Raw genomic sequence first — 25,339 nt, forward strand, 5'->3', positions numbered from 1 at the left:
ACTTTGAAAATGTGGGCGCAATTTTAATTGTCAAAAACTCCAGCGAACCATTAGTTCATTTTGCTCAAATAGAAATAGAGGCCTGCCTCTAATACTGGCCCTCCTTCCAATAAAAGCCTGGATCTTGATGAGCTTGAGTCAAATACAGGCCCGGGCCTGTATTAGAGGATTTACGGTAAATCAACTTTGTCATGTTATTCTAATTTTAATGACCAGCACCTGTAAACACACATTCTAGTCTACACTCTAGTTGACACTTTGTTACTTTTAATTAAAAATTGATTCTGAATCTAATTGTCACCTCGTAAATCACAAATGAATTGAATCGTGAGTTACAGATTCACATGGAGCAACTACTCTTCTAAATAATTTCCTTTAGAATTATCAAAGTATTCTGATTCTGATCCCTATTGTTTTTCAAGGTTCCACGAAATGCTGTTCCACAAAAGACCATGGATTCAGTTTTGGATTTCTCAAAACAGGTGCAGATATTTAAAAATTTCCCCCTCTGGTTGATAATGTATTTGGAAAAATTTGTGTCTAGGGCTGGGTACCGTTAAATATTTTTCAATACTACTTTAACGATACTGGGTTTTTGAAATGGGTCCCATAACAATACTTTTTCCGATACTTCTACGAATAATTCTAAGAGAAAATAAAGTACTACATTTTATTTTTTTTTAAATCACAACAAATGTTCTGTGCAAACGGTAAAGGCACAAGATTTTAATATTTGCATTTAAAAAAGACCTGCACAAACTAAATCAAAAGTGAAACTGACTATGTGCACGCAGCAGAACCAGAACCAGTGACAACTTCCACCTAGGAAGCAGTTGAAGTCTCCTGTGTGGAAATATTTCAGCTATATTAGATATATTCCCCACACAGGAAGCCACTAAGAAGATGACTCGCTTCAAACCAAACAGTGAACGCGGTTTTATTCCTCCATGGCGGTAAAGAAAATGCTAAAATTGTAAGCTGTGCAATTATGTTTTTGGTTGGTTTGTTAGTCTATGGGGTTTGTTGAAAACTCACAGTTCTGGTCCAGGGTGCGCAGGGGTGCATGAAGCTGTTTTTAAGCTCGAATCACACAGTGCGACTTTTGGCCGTTGCACAGAATTGTTCATGTCACACTAAGAACTCATGAAAGGTGGCACACTGTATGACAACAGTTTTCTGAGAGTCGGACTGCATGAAGTCCGTCTCCAACAGGACACGCTGCGTCATGAGTGCACCTCCCGAAAGCATACCTCACTAAGCAGACAACTAACTAAAAGAAAGCTGACAATAAAATAAAGCACCGCTGTTAACACTTATTTTTAGTGTCAGCTCGTATAGGTAGCTCATCTTCGTCAAAGAGGAAGGATCATTTTTAAAACCCACGCTTTGGTGTCAGACTCCAGCTGCAGGTCTCCTTTTCCCATCTTTCAGCTAAACAGCTGAGCTGTCTTCTGGTCATTTATCCTTCTCATTTACATATATAAAAAACCAACTAAACTACAGAGAAGTAACAATCTGTCCCAGATTGTTCTAATATCTGTCTCACAGTATATGCCGTAGCTCCGCTTTGTGACATCTCATCACACTCGCTGTCACGGAGCGCAGCATCCTCTGTCCCTCTGCAGCAAAATGCTACTGAGCCATCCTAATCGGATAAATATGTGAAATTACCACTAACACAAAAAGGAATGTAATGTTTTTGTGTTTAATTTTTTTATAATTTGAAACCGAAGCTTGGAGAGGCAAAGTCTTGCTGCTGCAGCGTCCCAAAGGTGTGTTTTCATTGGTCGGTTGCAGACAGGAGTCATAGGTTTTCAAACATGCTTGTAGACTGTCGGAGGCTGTCTTTGGTCGTAAGACAGCTCAAAAAGCTGTTGGAGAGACTGGATGACCACCGTTTTTTGACTCGATCAAGCTCCTAACGAGGGATTTGGCTATGACGTCTGGAAATCGAACAGTGTGATCACGGCTTAAGTTATTAATCTAAAAACAATCCCATAAATATAATTAAACAACCAGTTAAAACGCATTAGAATGCAGGAAATTACATCTGCTCACTAAAATATTTCTATGGGAGACCCCAGACCAACACCCTCGCAACTCTGATTTTCTTCCAAAAAAGGAGAGGGAAGTGGCTTGTTAACAGCTAGTTTTCCTAATGTAGTCTTTTAATTTGCGGGTCATGTAAAGCAGCTCCAGTGTGGTGCTTGCGGTGAAGGAAACAGAGCAGCACATTGACATTTTATTGGAAAAGTGCTAATTTTTTTAAGCACAGAACCTTTTTATTTTTTGTACTAGTATCTACTGCATGCCTTCACGCTGTACCTAAGAGATACAGAGTTTTAGTACCCAGCCCTATTTGTGTCAGTGCTGAGTTTAAAGATGACTCCTGCTTTATTTATAAACAAGTTAGGAATGTAGTTCTGTTTTTCAATATGACTTGGTCTCACATCAGTAAGGTTGTTTAATCAACACATTTATAGATTACATTTATTCATTTAATGTTTTATTCTGTGAGATCCAATGGTTTGTATATTAAAGTGATCATATGTGACTTTCCACTCAGATATGCCCACTTCTTTTGACTTTGAGCACAGTAGATTTTATTGACACCATATGATTAGCAAGTTGAAGTAAGTTGATATTGTCTCTTATTAGGCCAAATTAAGACCCTTCTCAGTCGATGTCACTGTGCAGTTGCAAGGCAAGTACTTTCTTTTTTATACGTAACACTAAAAAGTTTTCAGATTTTTAGAAAGTGTTTTGGATAAACTGCTAATGCCAGTTCTCTTTAAAAAAAACTGTTGTACTCCATTGTAGAGGCCGACCGATATATTTGCTGGCCGATATATTTAATTTTTTCCACATAAACTGAAATAATTTAAAAAGGTGATTAAATAAATAAATCAGGCACCCATGTGGCCGACTGCCAGCACTACTAGATTGAAGAAAGGATGTTTTGAGTTTGTTTCATATTTGAACTTCAATAAATATTAAGAGATTTATTCACTTATTAAATTTATTTTGCACACAGTGAGTGTTCAGTTGTCTTCCATAATCAATGTGCTGCTTAAACACGTGTGTGTGTGTGTGTGTGTGTTTGTGTGTATATGTATATATGTGTGTGTATGTATATGCAGAGTTTCCTCCAACGCTTTATAAGCCTGGCGGCCCGCCAGGCTTTCCTTGCCCACCCGCCAGGCTAAGCATCATGCCCCGTCCCCCTCCCCAACCCTACCGTGTCCGCTGACACGAACGGCGCAACAAAACTAGAGCCCTCCAGCTGATACTGGTGAGAAACGGTAGCGGAACGTGTACCACCCAAACTTCGCTGTCACAGAGGAGCGCTGCGGGACAGAGCGCGCGACCCCAACCACCCCCAACGGCCAAAGCCGCCACGCTTAACTCATTTTCTGGGGGAAACACTGTATGTGTGTGTGTGTGTGTGTGTGTGTGTGTGTGTGTGTGTGTGCTTGTATATAATGACTTTAATAAACATGGCCATGATCTTTCTCTTAGAGATCTCAGTAGAACAGAACAGCAAGGATGGAGATGAGATCACTGAGGAGGAACTGCATAGGAAGATTCCATCACATGCAAAGGTAATATTACACAAATAATGTTATGCTTGAGCTGTAATCCGTTATCCCTTGGTCTTGTTTACTGCACAGATGACCAATATTGTAACAACACCGCCTGTTCTGTAGCCGTATGTCAGAAAATTTCAATGTGTTTCAGATTAAGTGTATAAGTGACGAAGATGCCTCAGCCTATGAAGAAGAATCCCTGCCAGGTTTGTGAAAACTAAAGCGGTTTCAATTGTACAACATGAAATAGCCCTAGGCACATTATGTTCACTTTGTGTTATAATCATATATATGATTTATGTTGTGTGGGGAAAATAAGTATTTGATACAAAAAAAATTACAACTTAATTTTTATTTGTGGCCAACAATAAAGAAATCACAAGCCAGTGATTCCTCATGCTGGTCCGAAGTCTGGATAAATGCAGAGAGTTGTTTCAAGAAGGGATTTCAACTTTAAACCTTTTTTTTAACCTGTCCTGGTAGTTGAAACAGACAGACTGGTTGATCTGGGTTCTATGGGTGCTATAACATGCCAGAGCAAGAGGGGTGTGGGACATTCCTCCTGTTGCGCAGCAGCTTTTATTATTTTTGTGCCATGTTAGACTGCATTTGCTTACACACCAAATTGGACAGGCATGGAGAAAAGAAGTCTGAGTATCCGGCCCGGAGGGTTACCGGGGTCCCACCCTGGAGCCAGGCCTGGAGTTGGGGCCCGTGAGCGAGCGCCTGGTGGCCAGGCTTTCGCCCATGGGGCCCGGCCGGGCCCAGCCCGAACCGGATACATGGGCTCATCCAACTGTGGACCCACCACCTGCAGGAGGAACATTAAGGGTCCGGTGCAATGTGGATCGGGTGGCAGACCAAGGCGGGAGCCTTGGCGGTCCGATCCCCGGACAAGAAGACGGGTTTTTGGGACATGGAACGTCACCTCACTGGCGGGGTAGGAGCAGGAGCTTGTGGCAGAGGTTGAGCGGTACCGGCTAGATGTAGTCGGACTCACCTCGACACATAGCATTGGCTCTGGAACCCAAGTCCGTGAGAGGGGTTGGACACTCTCCTTTGCTGGAGTTGCTCCGGGTGAGAGGCAGAGGGCTGGGGTTGGCTTTTTGTTAGCCCCAAGACTCTCTGCCTGTGTGTTGGGGTTTACCCCGGGGGACGAGAGGGTAGCCTCCCTGCGCCTTCGGGTCGGGGAACGGGTCCTGACTGTTTTTTGTGCTTATGGGCCAAATATCAGTTCAGAGTACCCACCCTTTTTTGAGTCCCTGGGACGAGTGCTAGATAGTGCTCCATCAGGGAAACTCCATTGTCCTGCTGGGGGACTTAAATGCTCACGTGGGCAATGACAGCTTGAGCTGGAGGGGTGTGATTGGGAGGAACGGCCCGCCTGATCTGATCTGATCAAGCCGCAGTTTGGCCATAACGAACACCATGTTCGAACATAAGGATGCCCATCGGTACACTTGGTACCAGGGCAGCCTAGGTCGTAGGTCGATGATAGACTTTGTAGTCGTATCATCTGACCTGTGGCCATATGTTTTGGACACCCGAGTGAAGAGAGGAGCGGAGCTGTCAACTGATCACCACCTGGTGGTGAGTTGGATCTGATGGCAGGGGAAGATGCCGTGTAGACCTGGCAGACCCAAACACAAAGTGAGGGTCTGCTGGGAACGCCTGGCAGAAGAACCTGTTAAGACGGTCTTCGGCTCCCACCTCTGGCAGAGCTTTGACCGCGTCCCGAGAGCAGTGGGGGACATTGACTCCGAGTGGGCCTTGTTCCACTCTGCCATTGTTGAGGCGGCTGTTGCTAGCTGTGGTCGCAAGGTGGCCGGTGCCAGTCGTGGTGGCAACCCCCGTACCCGCTGGTGGACACCAGAGGTTCGGGGAGCCGTCAGGCTGAAGAAGGAGGCCTACAGGGCATGGCTGGTCTGTGGGTCTCCAGAGGCAGCAGACACCAAGCGGGGTGCAGCAGTAACAGTTGCCGAGGCAAAATCTCGGGCGTGGGAGGAGTTTGGTAAAGCCATGGAGAAAGAATATCGATCGGCTCCAAAGAGGTTCTGGCAAACTGTCCGGCGCCTCAGGAGAGGAAGACAGCAACTCGCTCATGCTGTTTACAGTGGGGATGGGGAGCTGCTGACGTCAACTGGGGCTATAGTCGGACGGTGGAAGGAATACTTTGAGGAGCTCCTCAATCCCACCTATGCGCATTCCGAGGAGGAACCAGAGCCGGGAGACCTGGGGATGGACTGTCCGATCTCGGGGGCAGAAGTTGCTGAGGTAGTCAAACAACTACACAGCGGCGGAGCCCCGGGGGTGGATGAGGTTCATCCTGGGTATCTCAAGGCTATGGATGTTGTAGGGCTGTCATGGTTGACACGTCTCTGCAACATTGCGTGGTCATCGGGGGCAGTTCCTGTGGAGTGGCAGGCAGGTTGGTGGTCCCCATCTTTTAAGAAGGGTGACCTGAGGGTATGTTCCAACTATAGGGGGATCACACTCCTCAGCCTCCCTGGAAAGGTCTACTCCAAGGTATTGTAGAGGAGGGTCCGATCGATAGTTGAATCTCAGATTGAGGAGGAGCAATGTGGTTTTCGTCCTGGCCGTGGAACTGTGGACCAGCTCTATACCCTTGCAAGGGTGATTGAGGGGGCATGGGAGTGTGCCTAACCAGTCCACATGTGTTTTGTGGATTTGGAGAAGGCTTATGACCGTGTCCCCAGGGGCACCCTGTGGGGGATGCTCCAGGAGTATGGGGTGGGTGGCTTTCTGTTAAGGGCCATTCAGTCCCTTTACCAGAGGAGCGTGAGATTGGTCCGCATAGCCGGTAGTAAGTCGGACCTGTTCCCAGTGAGGGTTGGACTCCGCCAGGGCTGCCCTTTGTCACCGGTTCTGTTCATTACCTTTATGGACAGAATTTCTAGGCGCAGCCGTGGTGTGGAGTGTGTGGAGTTTGGTGGCAGGAGAATCTCGTCTCTGCTTTTTGCGGATGATGTGGTCCTTCTAGCTTCATCCAGCTCTGACCTTCAGCTCTTGCTGGGTAGGTTCGCTGCCGAGTGTGAAATGGCTGGGATGAGGATCAGCACCTCCAAATCTGAGACCATGGTTCTCGACCGGAGAAGGGTGGCTTGCCAACTCCGGGTCGGGGGAGAAGTCCTACCTCAAGTGGAGGAGTTTAAGTATCTCGGGGTCTTGTTCACGAGTGAGGGTAGGAGGGATCGGGAGATCGACAGGCGCATTGGACGCTGAGCCGATCTGTCATGGTGAAGAGGGAGCTAAGCCAGGCTCTCGATTTACCGGTCGATCTACGTCCCAATCCTCACCTATGGTCATGAGCTTTGGGTAATGACCGGAAAAAAAAAATCGCGGATACAAGCGGCCGAAATGAGTTTCCTCCGTAGGGTGGCCGGGCTCATTCTTAGAGATAGGGTGAGGAGCTTGGACACTCGGGAGGGACTCGGAGTAGAACCGCTGCTCCTCCGGATCGAAAGGAGCCAGTTGAGGTGGTTTGGGCATCTGGTCAGGACGCCTCCCCGGGGAGGTGTTTCGGGCATGTCCTGCCGGCAGGAGTCCCCCGGGTCGACCCAGGACACGTTGGAGTGGTTAAATCTCCAATCTGGTCCGGGAACGCCTTGGGGTCCTGCCGGAGGAGCTGGTGGAGAAGGCCGGGGAGAGGACTGTCTGGAGCTCCCTAGTTGGGATGCTGCCCCCGCGACCCGGACCCGGATAAGCGGAGGAAGACGATGACGATATAGTATAAGTTAGAGCGCTAAATTCTTGTTTATGTCTGTTTGACTTTGACTGCAGTGATTTGTTTTCAACAGGGATTGTTATCAGAATCACAGATGTAGCTCAGCAGCTCAAGGTCCCAGCCTCGTCTGCTTCCACTTCTGATGAGGTATAAAAGTTCTTCCTGGTTCCTGATCTGGTTGGTATTCTGACTAAGAATGTTTCTTTGATCTTCTTTTTCAGGACAAACTGACTGAAGATGACTCCTTGCCTCTTTATGATGAGAAACTTTATGGTTTGCCAGCTTCTTTTTTTTTTTGCAAACTTTTAATTGAACCATTTTCTTTGACATCCCATATTTTTTTTATTTTGTTTGTTTTTCCATGTTTGTGCCTTTGCCAGATTATGCTGACCCACAAATTGACTCAGATTTGGTAAAGTATATGTTGTAAATGTCTAAACTAGGCTGCATAGTAATTGGGCTAGCTCTGAGTAACTACTCTTTTTGTTGCTGTTATAGAACAAGGTTGATGAATTGACATCTCTTGTTGAAGAAATCAGTTTGACAGACATCAGACAAGGTATCAAGCTGTCTTACTTTGTGAATTAGCATATGTGTCCACCAACAGTATCAGTTGTTTGTCGCCAAATCTTCTACATGTTTTCAGCATGTTCTTAGTCTGCAAACTCAGAAGTGTTCATGTTAGACAGTTATTGTATTGAGAAAGTACCAATATCTAGCTCTGAAAAATAACTTTTTTGGTACTAGTCCCTACCTAAAGTTTTCAGCCTGTACCAAAGAGGTACCAAATTCTAGTACCCAGCCCTTTTCAGCACATTCAAAAAGTACGGTAACACAAAATGACATTGTCTCATCAAAACATTAAAAGATAGTGCTCTGATAATGCACAGATAGAAACTAAATGTTGGGGATGCTAACAGCCCAATTGTGTTTTCCATACAAAAGCACGGCTCTGATACCAAACGCTGACACAACGCTTTCTTTGAATTATTGCATCTCTGACTGGTTTGTGCCATCTGAAAATTTCAAAAAGAGTTTTAAGTCCACATAGTGTGGTAGATTCCTTTTTGCTGTTGCATGAAGTAGGACTGTACAATTTAAGGAAAAGATTGAATTGCAATTTTTCTAGCAGAAATTGCAATTTTGGTTCAATTCACAATTTTCTGCAAACAAAGGTCCAACATTAGCCTGCCAAGCCATCCTGTAGATTAAGTGAAAAAACGGTCTAGATTCCAATCTAGTACCACAAATCATTCACATTAATATTTACTATTTAACCATACAATAACAACAGTTAAAGCTATTAATATTTTATCCCATTATCTTTTTTTTTTTTGTATGTTTGTTTGTCAAGCAACTTGATTTTTGTCTTGAGAGGAGCTTTATAAAAACATGTTCTACTCCAAAAATGCATGGAGAAAATATGTAGGTAGAAATACCTTTCAATGCATTAAATAAAAAAATGCACAGTTTTCCCTTTATTACCAAGGCAGGCTGGCTGCACGTTTTTCGAAGCCGTCTTGATAAATTTTCCTCACTAAAAAGTCAGTTCCGTGAGAGACGCACTAGGGTTGTCACGGTAACCAGTGTAGCAGTAAACCCCGGTAAAAAAGTTGACAAAAATAATAACCGTCTTGTTTTTAAAAAAAAAAAATTATCTCTGAATTACCGTGGCTGCGGTGTAGGCGCGGTGACCCTTACCAGCCACCGTATCATCTGCTGAAGTTGCCGGCGACACATGCGCACTTTGTTGTTTACAACCAAAACTTTCTTGAAGTTAAAGCTGAAATAATGGCCAAAGGAGGAGACGGCAGTGCTCAGGACATTTATTATCCCTCAAAGAAGACAAAGTGGGAAGTACGGGCATTTTTTGGATATCTGAAGAATGCAGAGGGACAGCTGATAGAAGACGGCTATCCTGTTTGCATCACATGCAGAAAAAGTGTCTGTGAAAGGCAGCAACGCTTCAAATCTCATGACACATCTGCGTGACCATCACCCACAACTCAACAGTCAAGGCAAGGCAAGTAAGCGTTTTAGCAAAAATGCGTGATCCGAGGATTTATGTTGAGGGAAAACGCAACGAGTCGCTATATAAAGCAGCCGCAGCGCCGCTACCTGCATATAAACCGTGTCGCGGACACCCCCATGTTGAAATGACGCTATGCATTACGGGGCTCCCAGGGGCAGATAAGAGTTGGTCTCTCTCAGAGAATAATTATGAATTTAACAATGATTACTGCCTGATGACATTTTCCCAAATCTGCAAAGCTCACTGGAAGGACACAAACCGAGGACAATATTTTCCTGATACAGGGTTTATTACTCAAGTAAGGGTAAAAAAAGTATCTAATTAGAAGGCTACTTGAGTACTGAGTATCATCTGATCTAATATTTTTTAAATGATGACATCAAACTGACAAAAAAGTTATGGGCAAATATTGGTATTTTTAAAGACTAAAGGGGAAATATTTAAACAAATAAACAACATAATTACAAAATAACAAATTGTAGGCAAAATTTAGACACAAACTGAGTAAAATATTTTCCTGATATACAGGGTTTATTTAGTTTCCTGAAAATTGAACATGTTTAGAAAAATACCGCAATAATACCGAAAACCGTGATAATTTTGGTCACAATAACCGTGAGGTTAAATTTTCACACCGTGACAACCCTAAGACGCACACATTCTGACACCTTAGCTTGTTCGAACTAGCGTGTGCCATCAGAAACATTCGAACCATTTTTAAAAGAGAAGTTGAGCTTTCAAGTCAACTAAAGTGCGATTCTGCACTCGCGCTGATGACGCTTAAACCAAGCTTTAGAAATCAGCCTGAACCTGCTCCGATGTGGGAGGAGTCTCTCTCCCCCACTCAACTGCGTTCTCTCTCTCTGTCCCGGGCTCACCTATGGTGCCATTATCAGCTCTAGCAGCGCTGTGTGTGGGAACATAAAACAGGGAAAATAACCTGAACATGCAGCTCTGTCAGCTGTGGAGTTGGGCTCAGCTCTGGACGGTACACCCCCTCCCCCGCACTGGCTTTTGCCACTGCCATAACACGGGAGAAACCCCGGATGTAAAAAAAAAAAAAAAAAAAAAAGTTACACAACTGATCCTGGATCAGTCAAAACCACTAAAACCGCAGCTTTGACAGTCACATGACTGTGCTGTTTGAAATTGCAATTTCGGTCCAGAAACAATAGATCGTTAAGTCCTAGCATGAAGCCAGCAAATCAGTCTCCATCTCCCTCTAATGAACATTGCTGAGTGAGGGACAAAACACTTAGCAACAGATGACAGCCATCAATATTATTGGCCATAGCAGCGTCACAAAAAGGAAAAAAAATCTTGGTTAAATTTCTCGGTTGCACCACTCCGTCAGCCTGAGCTCCTGCAACACCCACTCCCCACTGGTGCCTGCCTCTACTGCTGTCACACTTTTGAAATTAGGGGCAACACTGTAAACCAGTTGACACAACAGATCCCGGGTCAGTCAGAAGTGCAGCAAAAAACACAGCTTTGATGATCACATATCGTCTAAATCGCAATTTTTATCAGAAAGTGAGATCGTTCAACCTTTCTTCAGACCAAATCAAACTCACTATTCTGATCATGCTCAAACAAGGTTTAGAAAAGTGCTGTGCCTCTTTATACTTACATCGATGTTTCATTATTCTGTCAGACTCCGAAGACGCTGAAACCTTAACCGAGGACTGTGATGAGCGCTCGCCAACTCCACCACAAAACAAGGTAATCGAGGACATTTTCTCTATTGTATAAAATGTTTAAGACATTTGTCAATTAAAAATTTGTCTTCTCAAAAAAACCGTCCCCTTTATCCTACAAACCTTTATTTGACAATCAGGCTAAAACCGTTAAAACAAATTTCTTATCTACAACTGTGGTCTGGCAAAGGCAAACATTAGTGGCTGTAACATAGAAAATGTGGAAATGTTAACATGAAAATCAATAGCATGGCTCACTAGAGGTGATGATAAAAAATAAATTAAAGTGGAGCAACCAGAGATAACGGGCAATCTCTGTCATCAATGTGATGTTTGTTCCCAGCTCGAAAAGCTGCCTTATGGACTAAAGTGCTGAATGGAAAATGTAATAGAAATAATCTGTCCTGGGCTGGACAGGGATGTTCGAGACTTTGCTTCAAGACTTTGTTTTTATGGTTATTTGTGGCTAAGAGAAGTTTCCAAAACGAGACTTATTTTGGACAACGTTGCAAAGGAGTGAAGTGCCTGCCCTGTAACCAGAGGGTCACGGGTTCACGCCCTGCTCAGCCTGTCGCAGTCACCATGTCCACACTTCACCCTCCTTGTCTGCTGGTGGTTGTCAGAGGGACCAGTGGTGCCTACGTACGGCAGCCTTGCCTCTCTGTCAGTGTTGCCAACTGTTTTTGACTGAAAGTAGCTGAAGTTCCCCCCAAAAGTCACTAGATGTCGCCAGATGACATCACATGCTAATTTACATATTGATGACTTCATCACGCCACATTAGCGTTCGGTTTCCCCATAGCATCTAAATATATATATATATATATATATATATATATATATATATATATATATATATATATAATAGGACCAAAAGGGAGGAAAATAAAAACTATGTTATATGTTAAAGTTATTAATTAGTATGATTAAAATGGCCCAAATTGCTTTGATATGTGCAATAAATTCCAAAAGTATCAAAGTGACATTAAGACAGATATGGTGTGGTGATCCAAACCGTTCTGTTTTAGGATATAACTCAGAACTCCTGCTCTCCTCATTCTCACAGACATTTTCCTAAAAAGCTGTTTTTTTACACCTCATAGTTTCTCAACTTCTCTGTTGTGTATTCTCTCCATCGTGATAATGACGCACCGAGCAAAAGGGAGCGGGTGTCTCATAGTATAACCATCCCTGTGTCTCTGAAGGAAATTCAGATGAGCCACAGAGCTGCGTGTGTAAACGGGACGGTAGTTGAAACTCCCGATGACTGTATTTGCCAAATGCAGGAAAAGCCAAAGTGTCTGACGGCTGCAGAACCAGAGATGGCAGGTTGACGCCCGCGCCGTCTCTAGTAGAAGCGTGAGCCTGCAGCAATATGAAAGCAGCAGACGTACATCGGCTGTCTCCAGCTCTGCAGCTGTACTCTTCTCTTCAGCGAATCGGCCCGGCCGAAAACGGTTTATGATTGGTCAGTCCTCTTGCACATGTGCAGATTATCTTTCTCTTTCCTTACTCCCGGAAGAACGGTTCAGAGTGCAAATGGTTTCTTTGTTGCTAATCTGTGGGGAATATCTACATGAAAGTTCTACAGAAAGTAGCAACGGGTCCTGAGAAATGTTAAGTTTGTCGCTAGGCGCTTTTTGGAAAAAAAGTCGTTGAGGGGGGGTCAAAAAGTCGTTCGGAACAGTGACAAAGTTGCTGAGTTGGCAACACTGCTCTCTGTGTGTCCCAGGGCAGCTGTGGTCACATTTTGGCTAATCCCCAACAGTATGTGAATGAACGTGTGCATGGGTGAATGGCTGTTGTTGTAAAGAGCCTTGGTATGTTCTGTGACTTTAAAAGGTCCTATGTAAATACAGGACTAAGGATGCACGTATAAAAATTCTTGGCTGAAACTCAAAATGAGGAAACTAAGGCTGAAAACCGAAACACCAAGAGAAATGTCAATAATTAGAACCATAGAATTTATGTCTATGATGTGTAATAACCTCACTAAAATAAAGGCATTGCAATAAATTAATTACAAAAATACTCTTCTCATCGAGGACATGAACTAGGGCTGTCGCGGTTGAGGAATTCCCCCTGCGGTGATTCAGGGTGGCTTAATATTGCGGTGTGCGATATTATTGCAGCACTATCTAAACATAATGCTTACACATTTCTAAAAGGTTAAAAATTTCCGTGCCTTCTTTTATAACACTTTACTGAATGCAGATCAAAGGGCAGTAACAACACAGATCGCAGTAACGTTTGTTTCTTCGACAGTCGGAGTCCGACTGAACTTAAAAACAACAAAATTCAGGAGAAGGTAAAACTTAAATGCAAATTTGGCTGCAGCATCTAACAAATAAGAAACAAGTCCCCATTTTGTTTAGTTGTTTAAAATTAAGCATAAAAAATTACATGTGCCGGGCGCGGGCCACTATCATTTCACTTTAACTTTCACACACACGAATGACGGTGATTTATAGCTCGGTCACGTCCTTGTTACCCACAAGGAAAACCAGCATGTTAACCATATACGGTTTGAGAGAGGATCTGAGAGGGGTGGCAACATTTGCAGCAACACTGAAAACCCTCTCGGATGGTGCGCTCGTTGCACTAAAAGCTGCGAGTTGTGAAGCGCGTTCCATCCGCGAGCCGCATCACCGCGCGGAAAATGAATGCGTCAAGCATAAACCAAGCTTAAATCAGGCTTTACACACATGTACTTGCGTGCGACTCTGGCGAGCAAAGGGAATCTCTCCCGGTTGTTGCTCCACCATGTCGGGGGGGGGGGGGTTCTTTAGGGTGGATGCATTCCTCCTGCAGGTAGCGAGTGAGCTCCAGCTCGGCTCAAACTCTCTTCGGGACGGTTGCAGAAGCAGTGCTTGTCTGGGACTTCAGCAGGTCTCCGAGCGTTCATTTATTTATTTTTTTGCCGCTGCAGCTCTGTCTTGGCCAAGGACTCTGGCTGCGCAGCAGCTGACGTACTGAAAACCAAAGTGCTCCCAAAGGAGCGAAGTAACGTTTTGTTTTGATACCAGTGCAGCCATCCTTCTCAACATGCATCGAGTTGAATTAAGTTCAGTAATCGCGGTGGCCCATGATGCAGCGCGGTGGGCTTCTTCATATTGCGATATTTCATTTTTGCGGTTACCGTGACAGCCCTAACATGAACTGCCACCCAGAAGTCTCTCACTGTGAGTGCTTGTGCGGACAACATGGGTTCGTAGAGTAGCAGCAGGAACAAAGTGTTATCTTGCACGTGTTGCAGCACCAGGAAATATTTTTTGTTAACTGATTAAAAAGCTTCTAAGTTATTGCCGCAGTTTTTGCACTCTGAGGACACCGCTGTGTTGGATTTCTGTTAACTAAATGCGTGCACTGTATTGGTCTAAAATGGTCGTGTGAGAGCTGCTTCACTACATTCGCTAATGCTCAAAAACTAGTTCTGAATTAAAACAATGATCGTAATTGAACAGGTTTTCTAAAGTGGCTGTAATCCACCCGCTTCTTAAAAAACCGAGTCTTCACCCCTCTCTCCATAGCAGCTTCAAACCCATCTCTAAACTTCTGTTCATCTCCCAAGATCTTGGAAAAGGTTGTGGCTAAACCACTCACAGCTGCTCTTGATGAACATAACATCTACGGTAGCTTCCAGTCAGGTTTTCATAGAGCTCATTCTACTGAAACAGCTCTTCTTAGGGTCTCTAATGACCTTCTGACTCACAGTGATGCAGGGGACTGTTCTGTTCTGGTCCTGCTGGACCTGACTGCAGCCTTTGACACTGTTGACCATCACCTGCTACTGGAGAGGCTGAGAGACGGGGTAGGCCTATCAGAAACTGCTCTGGAGTGGTTCTCTTGTCTGTTTGAGCGCTCCTTTTCTGTGGCCGTCTCCAGGTTTAGGTCCTCCACCACCTCCCTTACTCATGGTGTCCCACAAGGTTCTATGCTGGGCCCTCTGCTATTCCTCCTCTATCTGCTTCCTCTTCAGCACATCCTGAGCTCCTTCAAAAGAATCTCCTACCATCTTTACACAGATGACATCCAACTGTACATCTCCTTTAAGCCCCATGAGATTTCTAAGCTGCAGCTGTTACACACCTGCTTAGACTATTAAAACCTGGATGGCTGGGAGCTTTCTTCAGCTGAATGAAGATGAGACTGAGATCCTCATCTGTGCCCCGTTTATTGAAGTAAAATACTTTTACTTCAATAAACATGTTAAATCACTACTGTTATTTAGTTCTAAACCCCTTTTTCAAAACAAGCTGTAATCAAGACGCTAAGTAGTTTCTTGGTTGCGTAATAATTGGAGTAATGCGACCAGCGCGCCATAACGCGCCGGCACATGGATTGACTGCAGAGGGTTAATCATGGAAATTTGTCTGCCACTATTATTGGGAGTGTTATCTGGCACAGCCCAAAAGAGACCCCAGATGTAGTCACTTGTCTGTAAAGTTTTTAGAGCACATGCCAACATCACCTGCTTTTTTTTTACGTCCCAGGGTCCAGATGAAAGCACGCTGACAGAGCAAACATCTGCTGCTGAAGACAGTTTTGGTAAGCTATTTAATCTGCAAGGCTGTGGCAGCAGGAGGGCACATGAAACATTATTTTCCAGTGGGAACAAAACATGTTTAACAAAATGTATTTATATTTTTTCACATACTCTTATCACTCGTTTCATGGAATAAACTAAAGTCAATGAATATATGCAAAATTTAGACAATCACAGTTGCAGGCTAAACTTAGCTTTTATTAAATGCCCATGTTCTAATTTTGGTGACAATCACCTGTATGTTTGAAACAGTTGAGATGTTTAAACCATTAATATATTTTATACCAGGACACAAGAATGTAAAGTGTAAGTTGTACGTACACACACACACACACACACACACACACCACACACACACACACTAGTTGGCTAGTTGCTGAATAGCTTTTTAAATCTAGGTAAATTGTGAAAGTAAAATAAAAGATGACCTCAAATATTCTTTCTAGGATTTGAGCAAACTGTAGAAAGGTAGACCAGGAGTCTCCACCTCACTGTGCTGTTGAAATGTGGATCCAAATCAAATCAACTTTATTTATAGAGCGCTTTCACATGGCCAAAATGGACAAACAAAGCGCTGTACACCAATAAAAAGCACCACCATAGGACAGAGAAATGACCATTAAAATACAATAATAAATCCGTTTAAAATACAATACGAAAACCTGAGTGCAAGTTCACAGTCCAATATCCGGCCCTACTTCCCCCAACTTCAAAGTCCAAACGCCAGCGAGAACAGATGTGTTTTTAGTCTTCCTTTAAAGGTTTCTAATGACTTAGCCTGTTTTACATCAGCTGGCAGCTCATTCCAGAGACTTGGCCCAAGTACTGAAAAGGCACGACTCCCACGAGACTTCAGGCTGTACCTGGGCACAGTTAGTAATCTCTGGTCAGCTGACCTAAGGGAACGCACCGGGACATGTTGGTGGATGATTTCAGCAAGATATTTAGGTGCCTCTGAGTTTAATGCCTTAAACACAAACAGGATGACCTTAAACCTGATGTGATAAAAGACAGGGAGCCAAGCAAGGCACGTAGGACTGGTGTAATATGTTCAGACCTCCTGGTAGATGTTAACAACCGAGCTGCAGAGTTCTGAACCGCCTGGAGGCGTGCTATTGGAGCTTGCCTAAGCCCCGCATATAGCGAATTACAATAATCCAGCCTGCAGGGAACAAAGGCATGGATTACAGTTTCCAAATGACTATGGGACAGAAATGGCTTAATTTTCGCTATGCGGCGTAGATGAAAAAAGCAAGATCTCACAATACCATTCACTTGAGCGTCAAACCCAGTGTTGGGAACGTTACTTTAAAAAAGTAATTAGTTATAGTTACTGATTACTTTGTTAAAAAAGTAAGTCAAGTTACTAACTGAGTTACAAGATTATAAAAGTAACTAATTACCAAGAAAAATAACTACTTAGTTACTTTTTTCATTAAAGCATGCAATAATTACTACAATAGTGAAATATAAATGACTAAATGGCCTGTAAATGGCCTGTATTTGATATAGCGCCTTCTAGAGTCCTGGAACCCCCCAAGGCGCTTTACAACACAATCAGTCATTCACCCATTCACACACACATTCACACACTGGTGGGGTTGAGCTACAATGTAGCCACAGCTGCCCTGGGGCGCACTGACAGAGGTGAGGCTGCCGAGCACTGGCGCCACCGGTCCCTCCGACCACCACCAGCAGGCAACGTGGGTTAAGTGTCTTGCCCAAGGACACAACGACAGCAACAGACTGAGCGGGACTTGAACCTGCAACCTAATGACTAATGACTGGAACATAATAAAATGTATGTCAAAATGCTTTTTATAAACCTGAATAATTTAAATAAATAAGCACTTAACAGGAGGAACTACTAACAGGAACATTACACTTATCTAGACTATTAAAAGGTGTGATATTTAACAAGACCCCAATCAGCTAAAATTTAAAATTGCAAATAGAAACACCTGTAAAGGTTCCCGAGCCTTTAAATGGTCTCTCAGTCTAGTTAAATTACAGAAATAAATGTAATTTTGCGCAGTATTTTAATTTTTCCAGCTTCACATAATTGTGTGTTTTTAGTAGCATTTCTGTTGCGGGTAATCTAGTAACGGTTAAATAAATAAATAAAATCCTTTAAAATGACACTAGAAGAGGCACAAGCTTGATGGAGGACTTACATTTACTAACGTGGGTCAGACCCAACCACAGAAGAGCTGAAGCTGGGTGGTAAACAGACACAGGTAGTTCTAATAACACCTGAGCTCCATGACGTCTGAGGCTGATGCATCAGTGTTTCAGCGGGACTAAACACATGATCAGAAACAGGTTACAGCTGGATGATCTAGGAAGGTAGAAGATCAGGACGTCTGAGCAGTGAACAGGTGAGCGGACCTTCGGGACGTCCCGCTGTCACGCTAAGAAGGGCACGGCTGCAGATCCACACCTGCAGCCGTAGATATTTATCACGTCTTCCTCGTTCTTCACGGGCCGTGATGCGCTTGGATGAAAACATCTACCTCTTTAGCTCCTGATCAGCTGATGACAGCTTCAACACACCGCGCTGCTTAACGCACGCATTTCCTTATCAGTACAGAAACAATCGTTTTGTTAAAAGAGGACGGTAATTAATTAGTTTGCTCGTTACAGAAAGAAATATTTTTTATTAACGTGGTTATTTTAAACGGCGTTAATCCCATCAGCGCTTTGTTGGGTCTACAGCTGCAGGCAGCGACTGAGACAGTGAGGGTCTCCGCCCGGCCAATCATCGTGTTTGTAAGTGCGTTACCGACACCTCTTTCTCCCTGGCTGCAGCTGAAGTGTGGTGGTCAGAAAGCCTCACTGATGCTCAACGTTCGACAAGCACATAGTAACGCACAACCCCATCCCCAGTAACGGTAACGGCGTTGCAACGGCGGGAAAAGTAATTAATTAGATTATTCTGTTACCTAAAAAAGAACGCCGTTAGTAACGCCGTTATATTTAAACGGCGTTACTCCGAACACTGGTCAAATCTGAGTTCTGCGTCCAGTTTTACCCCTAAGTTAGTGACTTCCGCCTTCTGATGCGGTGCCAGAGTGGAAAAATCAAGCCCTTGGGCACCTCCTGGGGTCTTAGGTGGCGTAAACAGAATAACTTCAGTCTTGTGTTCGTTAAAACACAAGAAGTTCTGAGCCAACCATAACTTGATGTCCTCCAGGCAGTCCAATAGAGGTTGAATGGTGCATAAGCCACCACGCTTAATTGGAAAAATGACCTGGCAATCATCAGCATATAGATGGAATGACACGTCATGTTTACGGAATAGTTCACCCAGGGGTAGGAGATATAAGGAGAAAAATAGTGGGGCCAAAATCGATCCCTGGGGAACTCCCCAAGGCAGCTCAGCCAGATTGGAGGAACAGTCCCCCAACCTCACACAAAAACTCCTCCCAGTCAAGTAGGATCTTATCCACTTAAGTGCCTGGCCCGTAATGCCCACAGACCGCTCCAGCCGGTTTATTAGGATGTTATGATCAATGGTTTCAAAGGCTGATGTCAAGTCCAAGAGCACCAGAACCACAGCATCACCGGAATCATTTGCCAATAAAATCATCAAGGACCTTAAGCAGTGCAGATTCAGTATGGTATTTCTTTAACTCATTAATGGCCACTAACGACCGAAGTCGTCATTTTAAATTCAACTGCCATTGACAGCTGCATTTTTTAACAAGGTGGGCCTTGTTCAGGCCCAAGTAAACTTCTGAGCTCTAAAGCTGATCTTCACCCCTGTGTGTCACGTCACGTGATCAGGAACAGAAAATCCATGAGTTACGACAGTGATTCCCAACCATTTTTGACCCTGAGCAGTTTTCTCGTACCACGAGTACCCTCTTAGTCAAACGTGTTGACGATTCCCCAAAAGGAGAACCTACAACTGATTATTAATCTCTGGGCTCCCAGGGGCAGATAAGAGTTGGTCTCTCTCAGAGAATAATTATTAATTTAACAAAGATTACTGCCTGATGACATTTTCCCATATCTGCAAAGCTCACTGGAAAAACACAAACCAAGAACAATATTTTCCTGATATAGGGTTTATTACTCAAGTAAGGGTAAAAAAAAAAGTATCTGATTATAAGGCTACTTGAGTACGGAGTATCATCTGGTCTAATATTTTTAAAATGACATCAAGCAGACAAAAAAGAAGTTATGGACAAATATTGGTATTGTAAAGACTAAAGGGGAAAAATGTAAACAAATAAACAACATAATTACAAACTAACACATTTTAGGCTAAATTCAGGCACAAACTGAGGACAATATTTTCCTGATATACAGGGTTTATTTAGTTGTCTGAAAATGTAACACGTTTAAAAAAAATGCCGCAATAATACCGAAAACCGTGATAGTTTTGGTCACAATAACTGTGAGGTTAAATTTTCACACCGTGACAACCCTAGTCCTTGCATATAAGGCCATTAATAATCTTGCCCCCTCTTATCTCGTGCAGCTCCTACAATTTCTGCTGTAGCCCCAGACTCTGGACCTCTCTCCCCTGAGCCTGAGATCAGTGGACTTGGTGGTCTCCTTTAAAAAGAAACTGAGAACTTACTTGTTCAAGCTGGCTTTTGCGTGACCTTTCGTCACCACCCTTTCCTCCTCCTGCTCTTTCTACTTATTCTGCCTTTCCTGCGATCCACTGATTTCCCTCTTTCCTATACATTTTCTCTCCCTTTCCTTACATAATTTTTTATTACAGTTTTATTTTCTCAATTAGAACATATTTCAGAAAAATTTTTTAAATCTTTTTTTGTATTTTAAGTTTTTTTTTTTGTTAATGTGAAGCACCTCAGTATTTTTATCTTGAGAGGTGCTATCTAAAAAATTGCTTTCTTTCTTTTCTTTTACAAGTCACTAAACCCTCTCACATGCTCAGATGATCTGCTTCCATCAACTTAAATAATCCACTAGCACGTCTTGTCATGATGGGATACCGAGCATTTAGCAGATCGGCACCCTACCTATGGAACTCATTACCTGCTCACCTAAGGAACATGATGTAATGATTTAAATTACATGCTATTTATTAAGCCATAAGGCGTAGGATTCCATAGGAAATATGAAATCCACCTTACGGATCTGTGAGATTATTTAAACCAGAAGATTAGAACTTTTTAATGCAGGGATTAGATAACAGCTTTGTATTCACTGAGACAACAGAAGAGAGAGTGTCAAGTTGAAAAGTTAAGAACTTTATTACTAACAAATTAAACTAGACTGACTTTGAGCACTAAATGTATGGTGTAACTAAGGTGTATGAGACGGTGAATGGATGATGTGTGATGTCACTCAGACCCAGCAAATCCGAAGAAGCGATTAGTTCTGATGGGAACTGAAGGTGATGTCTTCGCGTTAAGCTTTGATTAGGAGATTCATAAACACATTCGACGCCATTTTTGTCGGTCTACATACCCTGAGTGGAAGTCCCCGTCTAGATCAGGAGGTGTAAAGGTCCAGTTTGACCTTATGGAGCAGGAGCCTGTAGAAACAGCCACGGCAGCCGACCACCCGTCTTGAGATACTTCCGGGTCACGACAATTTTATTGGCATCTGGTGAGACCCGAGCCTGGGTCTTGATGGTTCAGCTTTTATTCTGAAAGGTACTGTTGCAGCAGTTCGAACAGCAACAAATTTTCCAGCTTGTCATTGGTTCTTTCGGTTAAAGAGGAAAGTTACGGATTGGCCACTCCGACAACTGCTCTGGAACACTTAGAACTGGCGTTAGAGATGAAGTGGGCATAGTTTTATACTTTGGATGTTATGGTTTATGGTCGAATGAAAAGTTGACAGGTTTTACCAAACACCGTCAAAACCACGCCTCCGTCAGATCTGTCAGATTCTGATTGGATCAGTGAAGTAATGTGTCATGTCTTAACGCTACGGGAAATCAGTCTAACTGGAACATTTAAAGTCATAGTACCTTTATATTCTATAGGATTATAATAAAGTAATTAATATTTTGATTTCACAGATCGGTCACATCTTATTTATTGACTAACACTTGGTTGGATTAGCTTTATTAAAATAGAGTTCTTTGATTAATTAAAAGAAAAGAGTTCATTCTTCATTCTTTTGTTGAGCTGAAAATAAGCAGGTTAGAAGGAATGCATGAGACCTTGAGACCATATCTCATGCAGACTAGTCCTGTGCAGAAGAGGGGAAAAACTCATTTCATTCTGTTACAATGACTAGCCTTCACTAATTCCAGGCTAATCTCAAAACTCATAAAATAGCTTATGTACTAACTGTTATAGGTGTTTTATCTGATGTTTTAATTGGGTTTTAGATTTTCTAGTGTTTGAATGTTTTATTTTACCCTGATTGTGCAATGACCTTGAGTTCTTTGAAAGGCGCTTCAAATAAAATGTATTATTCATTTGTTTTAGTCTTTTATGTATTAGCATGAGTTGCATCAAGTCTCTAATATGTTGTTTCTATTTTAGAGGCGCAGCTATCTAAGATCACTCATCTCTCTCTGGTCATAAAAGATACACGGGATGATCTTCTGGCTGAAGACCAGTGTGAGGAGTGACTTCTTTTATTTTTGTTTCAAGTTGTTCAAGTGCATTAAGTTTGACTGTAAGTCAGATCAGTTTGTGTTATTTAGTTTGTTCTTACCTTTCAATGCCAGTCTTGATTTAATGCAGGTCAGTTTTTTTATCTAATATTTAGTTTCATTATTGCATTAAAAACATTAGTTACAATACTGTATTGTAAGAGTTGTACAAAGCGTAGAAGTTTATCGTGGTCCACTGTTCTGCATATGTTCTAAAACACTGCCACATAAATTGACTAAGTTCAAGTTGTTAAAACTTTTAAAATGCTTATTTCAGTTTCATTCTTGTGGTATGCAACAAATAGTTGTCTGCTGTGGACACGTTTTAAACATTTTTGTGTTTGCATAATAAACTAGTTTGAGTGCATCTTCTGTTTCCATTCTTACTGCAACCCTTGATTTGTCTTTCTTCATAAAAATGAGGACAAAAATGTACTGAAAACTGACCAAAATTTATACTTCATATAAACCCGAGACCTTCTTGATGTGAGGCAACAGCTCTAACCATTGCGCCACAGCAAAGACTATAGCAATTCAGTTTGACCCATTTAGATTAGAACATTTCAGCCTCCATGTCAAAATGAAGTTTTAAAAAATCTTAATGTTTTTAATAAACATTTTGGGAATTATATTATGAAGGAGAAGGAGGAGGATTTGAAGGGGATGAACCTGTATTGGTAAAGATAAAAGACTTCCTTAGTAGAAACACTAATTTCTTCCACTGTTTTTTTCCCTTAAAAGAATGGGAAATTTGCGCCCTCTGGTGGCCACAAACAGCAGTAAGGAATAAAGAGAAGGTGGGAAATGCTGCCCTCTGGTGGCTGTTTGCTGTAAATGCACCTATTTCATTTTAGCCATTTAGAATAGATCGTTTCAGCCTCCTTGTCTTATGAAGCTTTTAAAAAGTCTTAAGAAAAGTCTTAGAAAATGCAAACTCCACACAGAGTTGTCCCAAGCTGGGAGGCGAATCTGGAACCTTCTTGATGCGAGGCAACAGCTCTAACCATTGCACCACTGCATAACTAAAGCAATTTAGTTTGAGCTTCACTTCAGCTGTTCAGCAGCTTCAGCTTACAGTTTCAGCTATCCAGCATTCAAACAGCATTTGTGCAATAAATGCAATTTTTCTAGTTAGCTTTGATGTAAAAAAAAATACTCATATTTCAACCTTGCTCATTCAATGTCTCAGTTGATATCACCCTAACTCATCATTTATAATCACTTGTTTGGCATCATCCTAGTAGTAAACTATAGTAAATTGATTTTTATGAACTATAATTTTGGCCTGTCAAATTATAAAGCGTTTCCCTGGAATACCTAAATTACCTATCAATTGAATATTAAAGGTAAAAAATATTGATAATCCACAATTTTATGGAATATTACATTTTATTGAATACCTTTAAAAGTTCTATCTTGGTCTCATCAGACCAGAGAATCTGAAATAAAGCATTTTTTTCCAGAATAAGCAATTATTTTCATTCATTCATTACTGACAGTCAATACATTATAACACTTTAGATAAAACATTGTTTATTTATAATAGTAATGTAAACCCTAACCCTAAAGAAATCATTTTAATGAGCCAGAATAAGATATTTTTATTAAAAGGGAGTTAGATAAAAGTGTTGTTTCCTGTAGAGATGTGACATCTTGGAGTGGATAAGGATTAATCAGGAGATATTTCATTACTGCTTCCTCCTGCAGTCATGGGTGGCGCACTGATGAAGCAGGCTGTGGACAAAGACATTGCCTTGTCTACGTTACAGCGGCAATGGGATCTGAACACTTTCCATAGCCACTGTATATCGGTCTCTGTGTAATGAAAATATATAATATATAAGTTTCACTTTTTAATAGAATTACTGAAATAAATTAACTTAGTCATACCGTAAATCCTCTAATACAGGCCGGTATTCAATTAAAGGCCGGGTCTCCAATTTTGGCCGGTGTCGGAGTCAGCGGAGGTAAATAATGGCCGGTCTCTTATTGTGGCCGGGTGGAATGTGGTGACAAGCAAGTATGAGCGTCCCAGCGGCATGGTTATAGTCCCCAAATCAACCAGCAGGAGGCAATAGAGGTTCACCCGGACCTTTATTAGGCTTTTTCTTCAATGGTTAGTAACGCTACAGACACGATCCTCTATCACGCTCCTACCACACAAAGTCACGGTGTCAGTTAACCATGCTAATTCAACCCCTCCACAGAACACACATCACCTTCCCTGTGGCTTACATAACACTCACACAACACGCAAATCAGCACATAGGAACTAGCAGAACGATAGGAAACACATATAACAATACCCAGAATGCACCTGGCTTACAACCCCAGCCAGGTCATTACACTATCAAGTTCAAAGAGAACGTGCTGATTATGCTGCAGAACACTCTGGAGAGCAGCAGTAGGGGGTGTATGAACTAGTCAACTTCACTATACAGTAATCCCTCCCTACTTCGCGGTTCGTTCATCGCGGATTCGCTGCTTCGCGGATTTTTTCTTTGGAGCATTTTTCAGGGGGAATTCGCAGATTCGCGGTATTTTTCACTGATTCGCGTTATTTTTCTATGCGAAATATCAAGAAATTCTTGTTTTTTTCATCAATTTCATCATAAAATGCACTTTTTGTAATAAAACTAAAAAAAAACAAGTAAAAAAAAATTTTTTTCTTGAGTTTTACCCACAAAAAGAGAATGTGATCATACGATAATTCCATAGGGAGCGTGGTTTCACAGACACGGAAGTGATAGCGTCGGTGAAACGCCGGCCGGTCTAGGAAACCCCCGAGCGTTCGAGCGTCAACGAAGTGACACGGAAATGCCGGGCTTTCCAGAAGTAAGTAAGATAACTTGCTATGAGCTGGTAGTTCGTTGGATTGATCGGTAGGTTGGAAACTCTGATCATGAATCTGAAGAAACGATGATTGAGTGGTGAGCTGGAAAGGCGACTTCCGTTTATAGCCGCGGTTTGTGACGTAGGTGCGACGTGAAGGGAATCCCCGCGAGGGGCATGCTGGGAGTCCCTACTTCGCGGATTTTCACCTATCGCGGCCAGGTCTGGAACGCATCTACCGCGATAAACGAGGGATTACTGTAGTGACTTTTTACGCCTGTCATCGACTAGTCGCTGTCACGTGATAA

General features: G+C 42.6%; 1 protein-coding gene across 2 annotated transcripts in view; it reads left to right on the forward strand.

The window, feature by feature from the left end:
* Nucleotides 1–22,566, forward strand: part of tdrd6a (tudor domain containing 6a) — a 63,387-nt gene extending 40,821 nt beyond the window's left edge. Inside the window, exons 4-14 of one of the 2 annotated variants that reach the window (XM_015948255.3) lie at nucleotides 423–482; nucleotides 2,659–2,704; nucleotides 3,520–3,602; nucleotides 3,739–3,793; nucleotides 7,406–7,479; nucleotides 7,554–7,605; nucleotides 7,713–7,744; nucleotides 7,831–7,891; nucleotides 11,019–11,086; nucleotides 15,555–15,609; nucleotides 22,087–22,566. In XM_015948255.3, the coding sequence (XP_015803741.3) occupies nucleotides 423–482; nucleotides 2,659–2,704; nucleotides 3,520–3,602; nucleotides 3,739–3,793; nucleotides 7,406–7,479; nucleotides 7,554–7,605; nucleotides 7,713–7,744; nucleotides 7,831–7,891; nucleotides 11,019–11,086; nucleotides 15,555–15,609; nucleotides 22,087–22,175 (675 nt within the window). In that variant the 3' untranslated portion in view covers nucleotides 22,176–22,566. The remainder of the gene's footprint in view (nucleotides 1–422; nucleotides 483–2,658; nucleotides 2,705–3,519; nucleotides 3,603–3,738; nucleotides 3,794–7,405; nucleotides 7,480–7,553; nucleotides 7,606–7,712; nucleotides 7,745–7,830; nucleotides 7,892–11,018; nucleotides 11,087–15,554; nucleotides 15,610–22,086) is intronic. The other variant, XM_054748505.2, reaches the window with a different exon arrangement.
* Nucleotides 22,567–25,339: the final 2,773 nt, after the last annotated feature.

This window comes from Nothobranchius furzeri, chromosome 2 (genome assembly GCF_043380555.1).
Source record: "Nothobranchius furzeri strain GRZ-AD chromosome 2, NfurGRZ-RIMD1, whole genome shotgun sequence".
Lineage (NCBI taxonomy): Eukaryota > Metazoa > Chordata > Actinopteri > Cyprinodontiformes > Nothobranchiidae > Nothobranchius > Nothobranchius furzeri.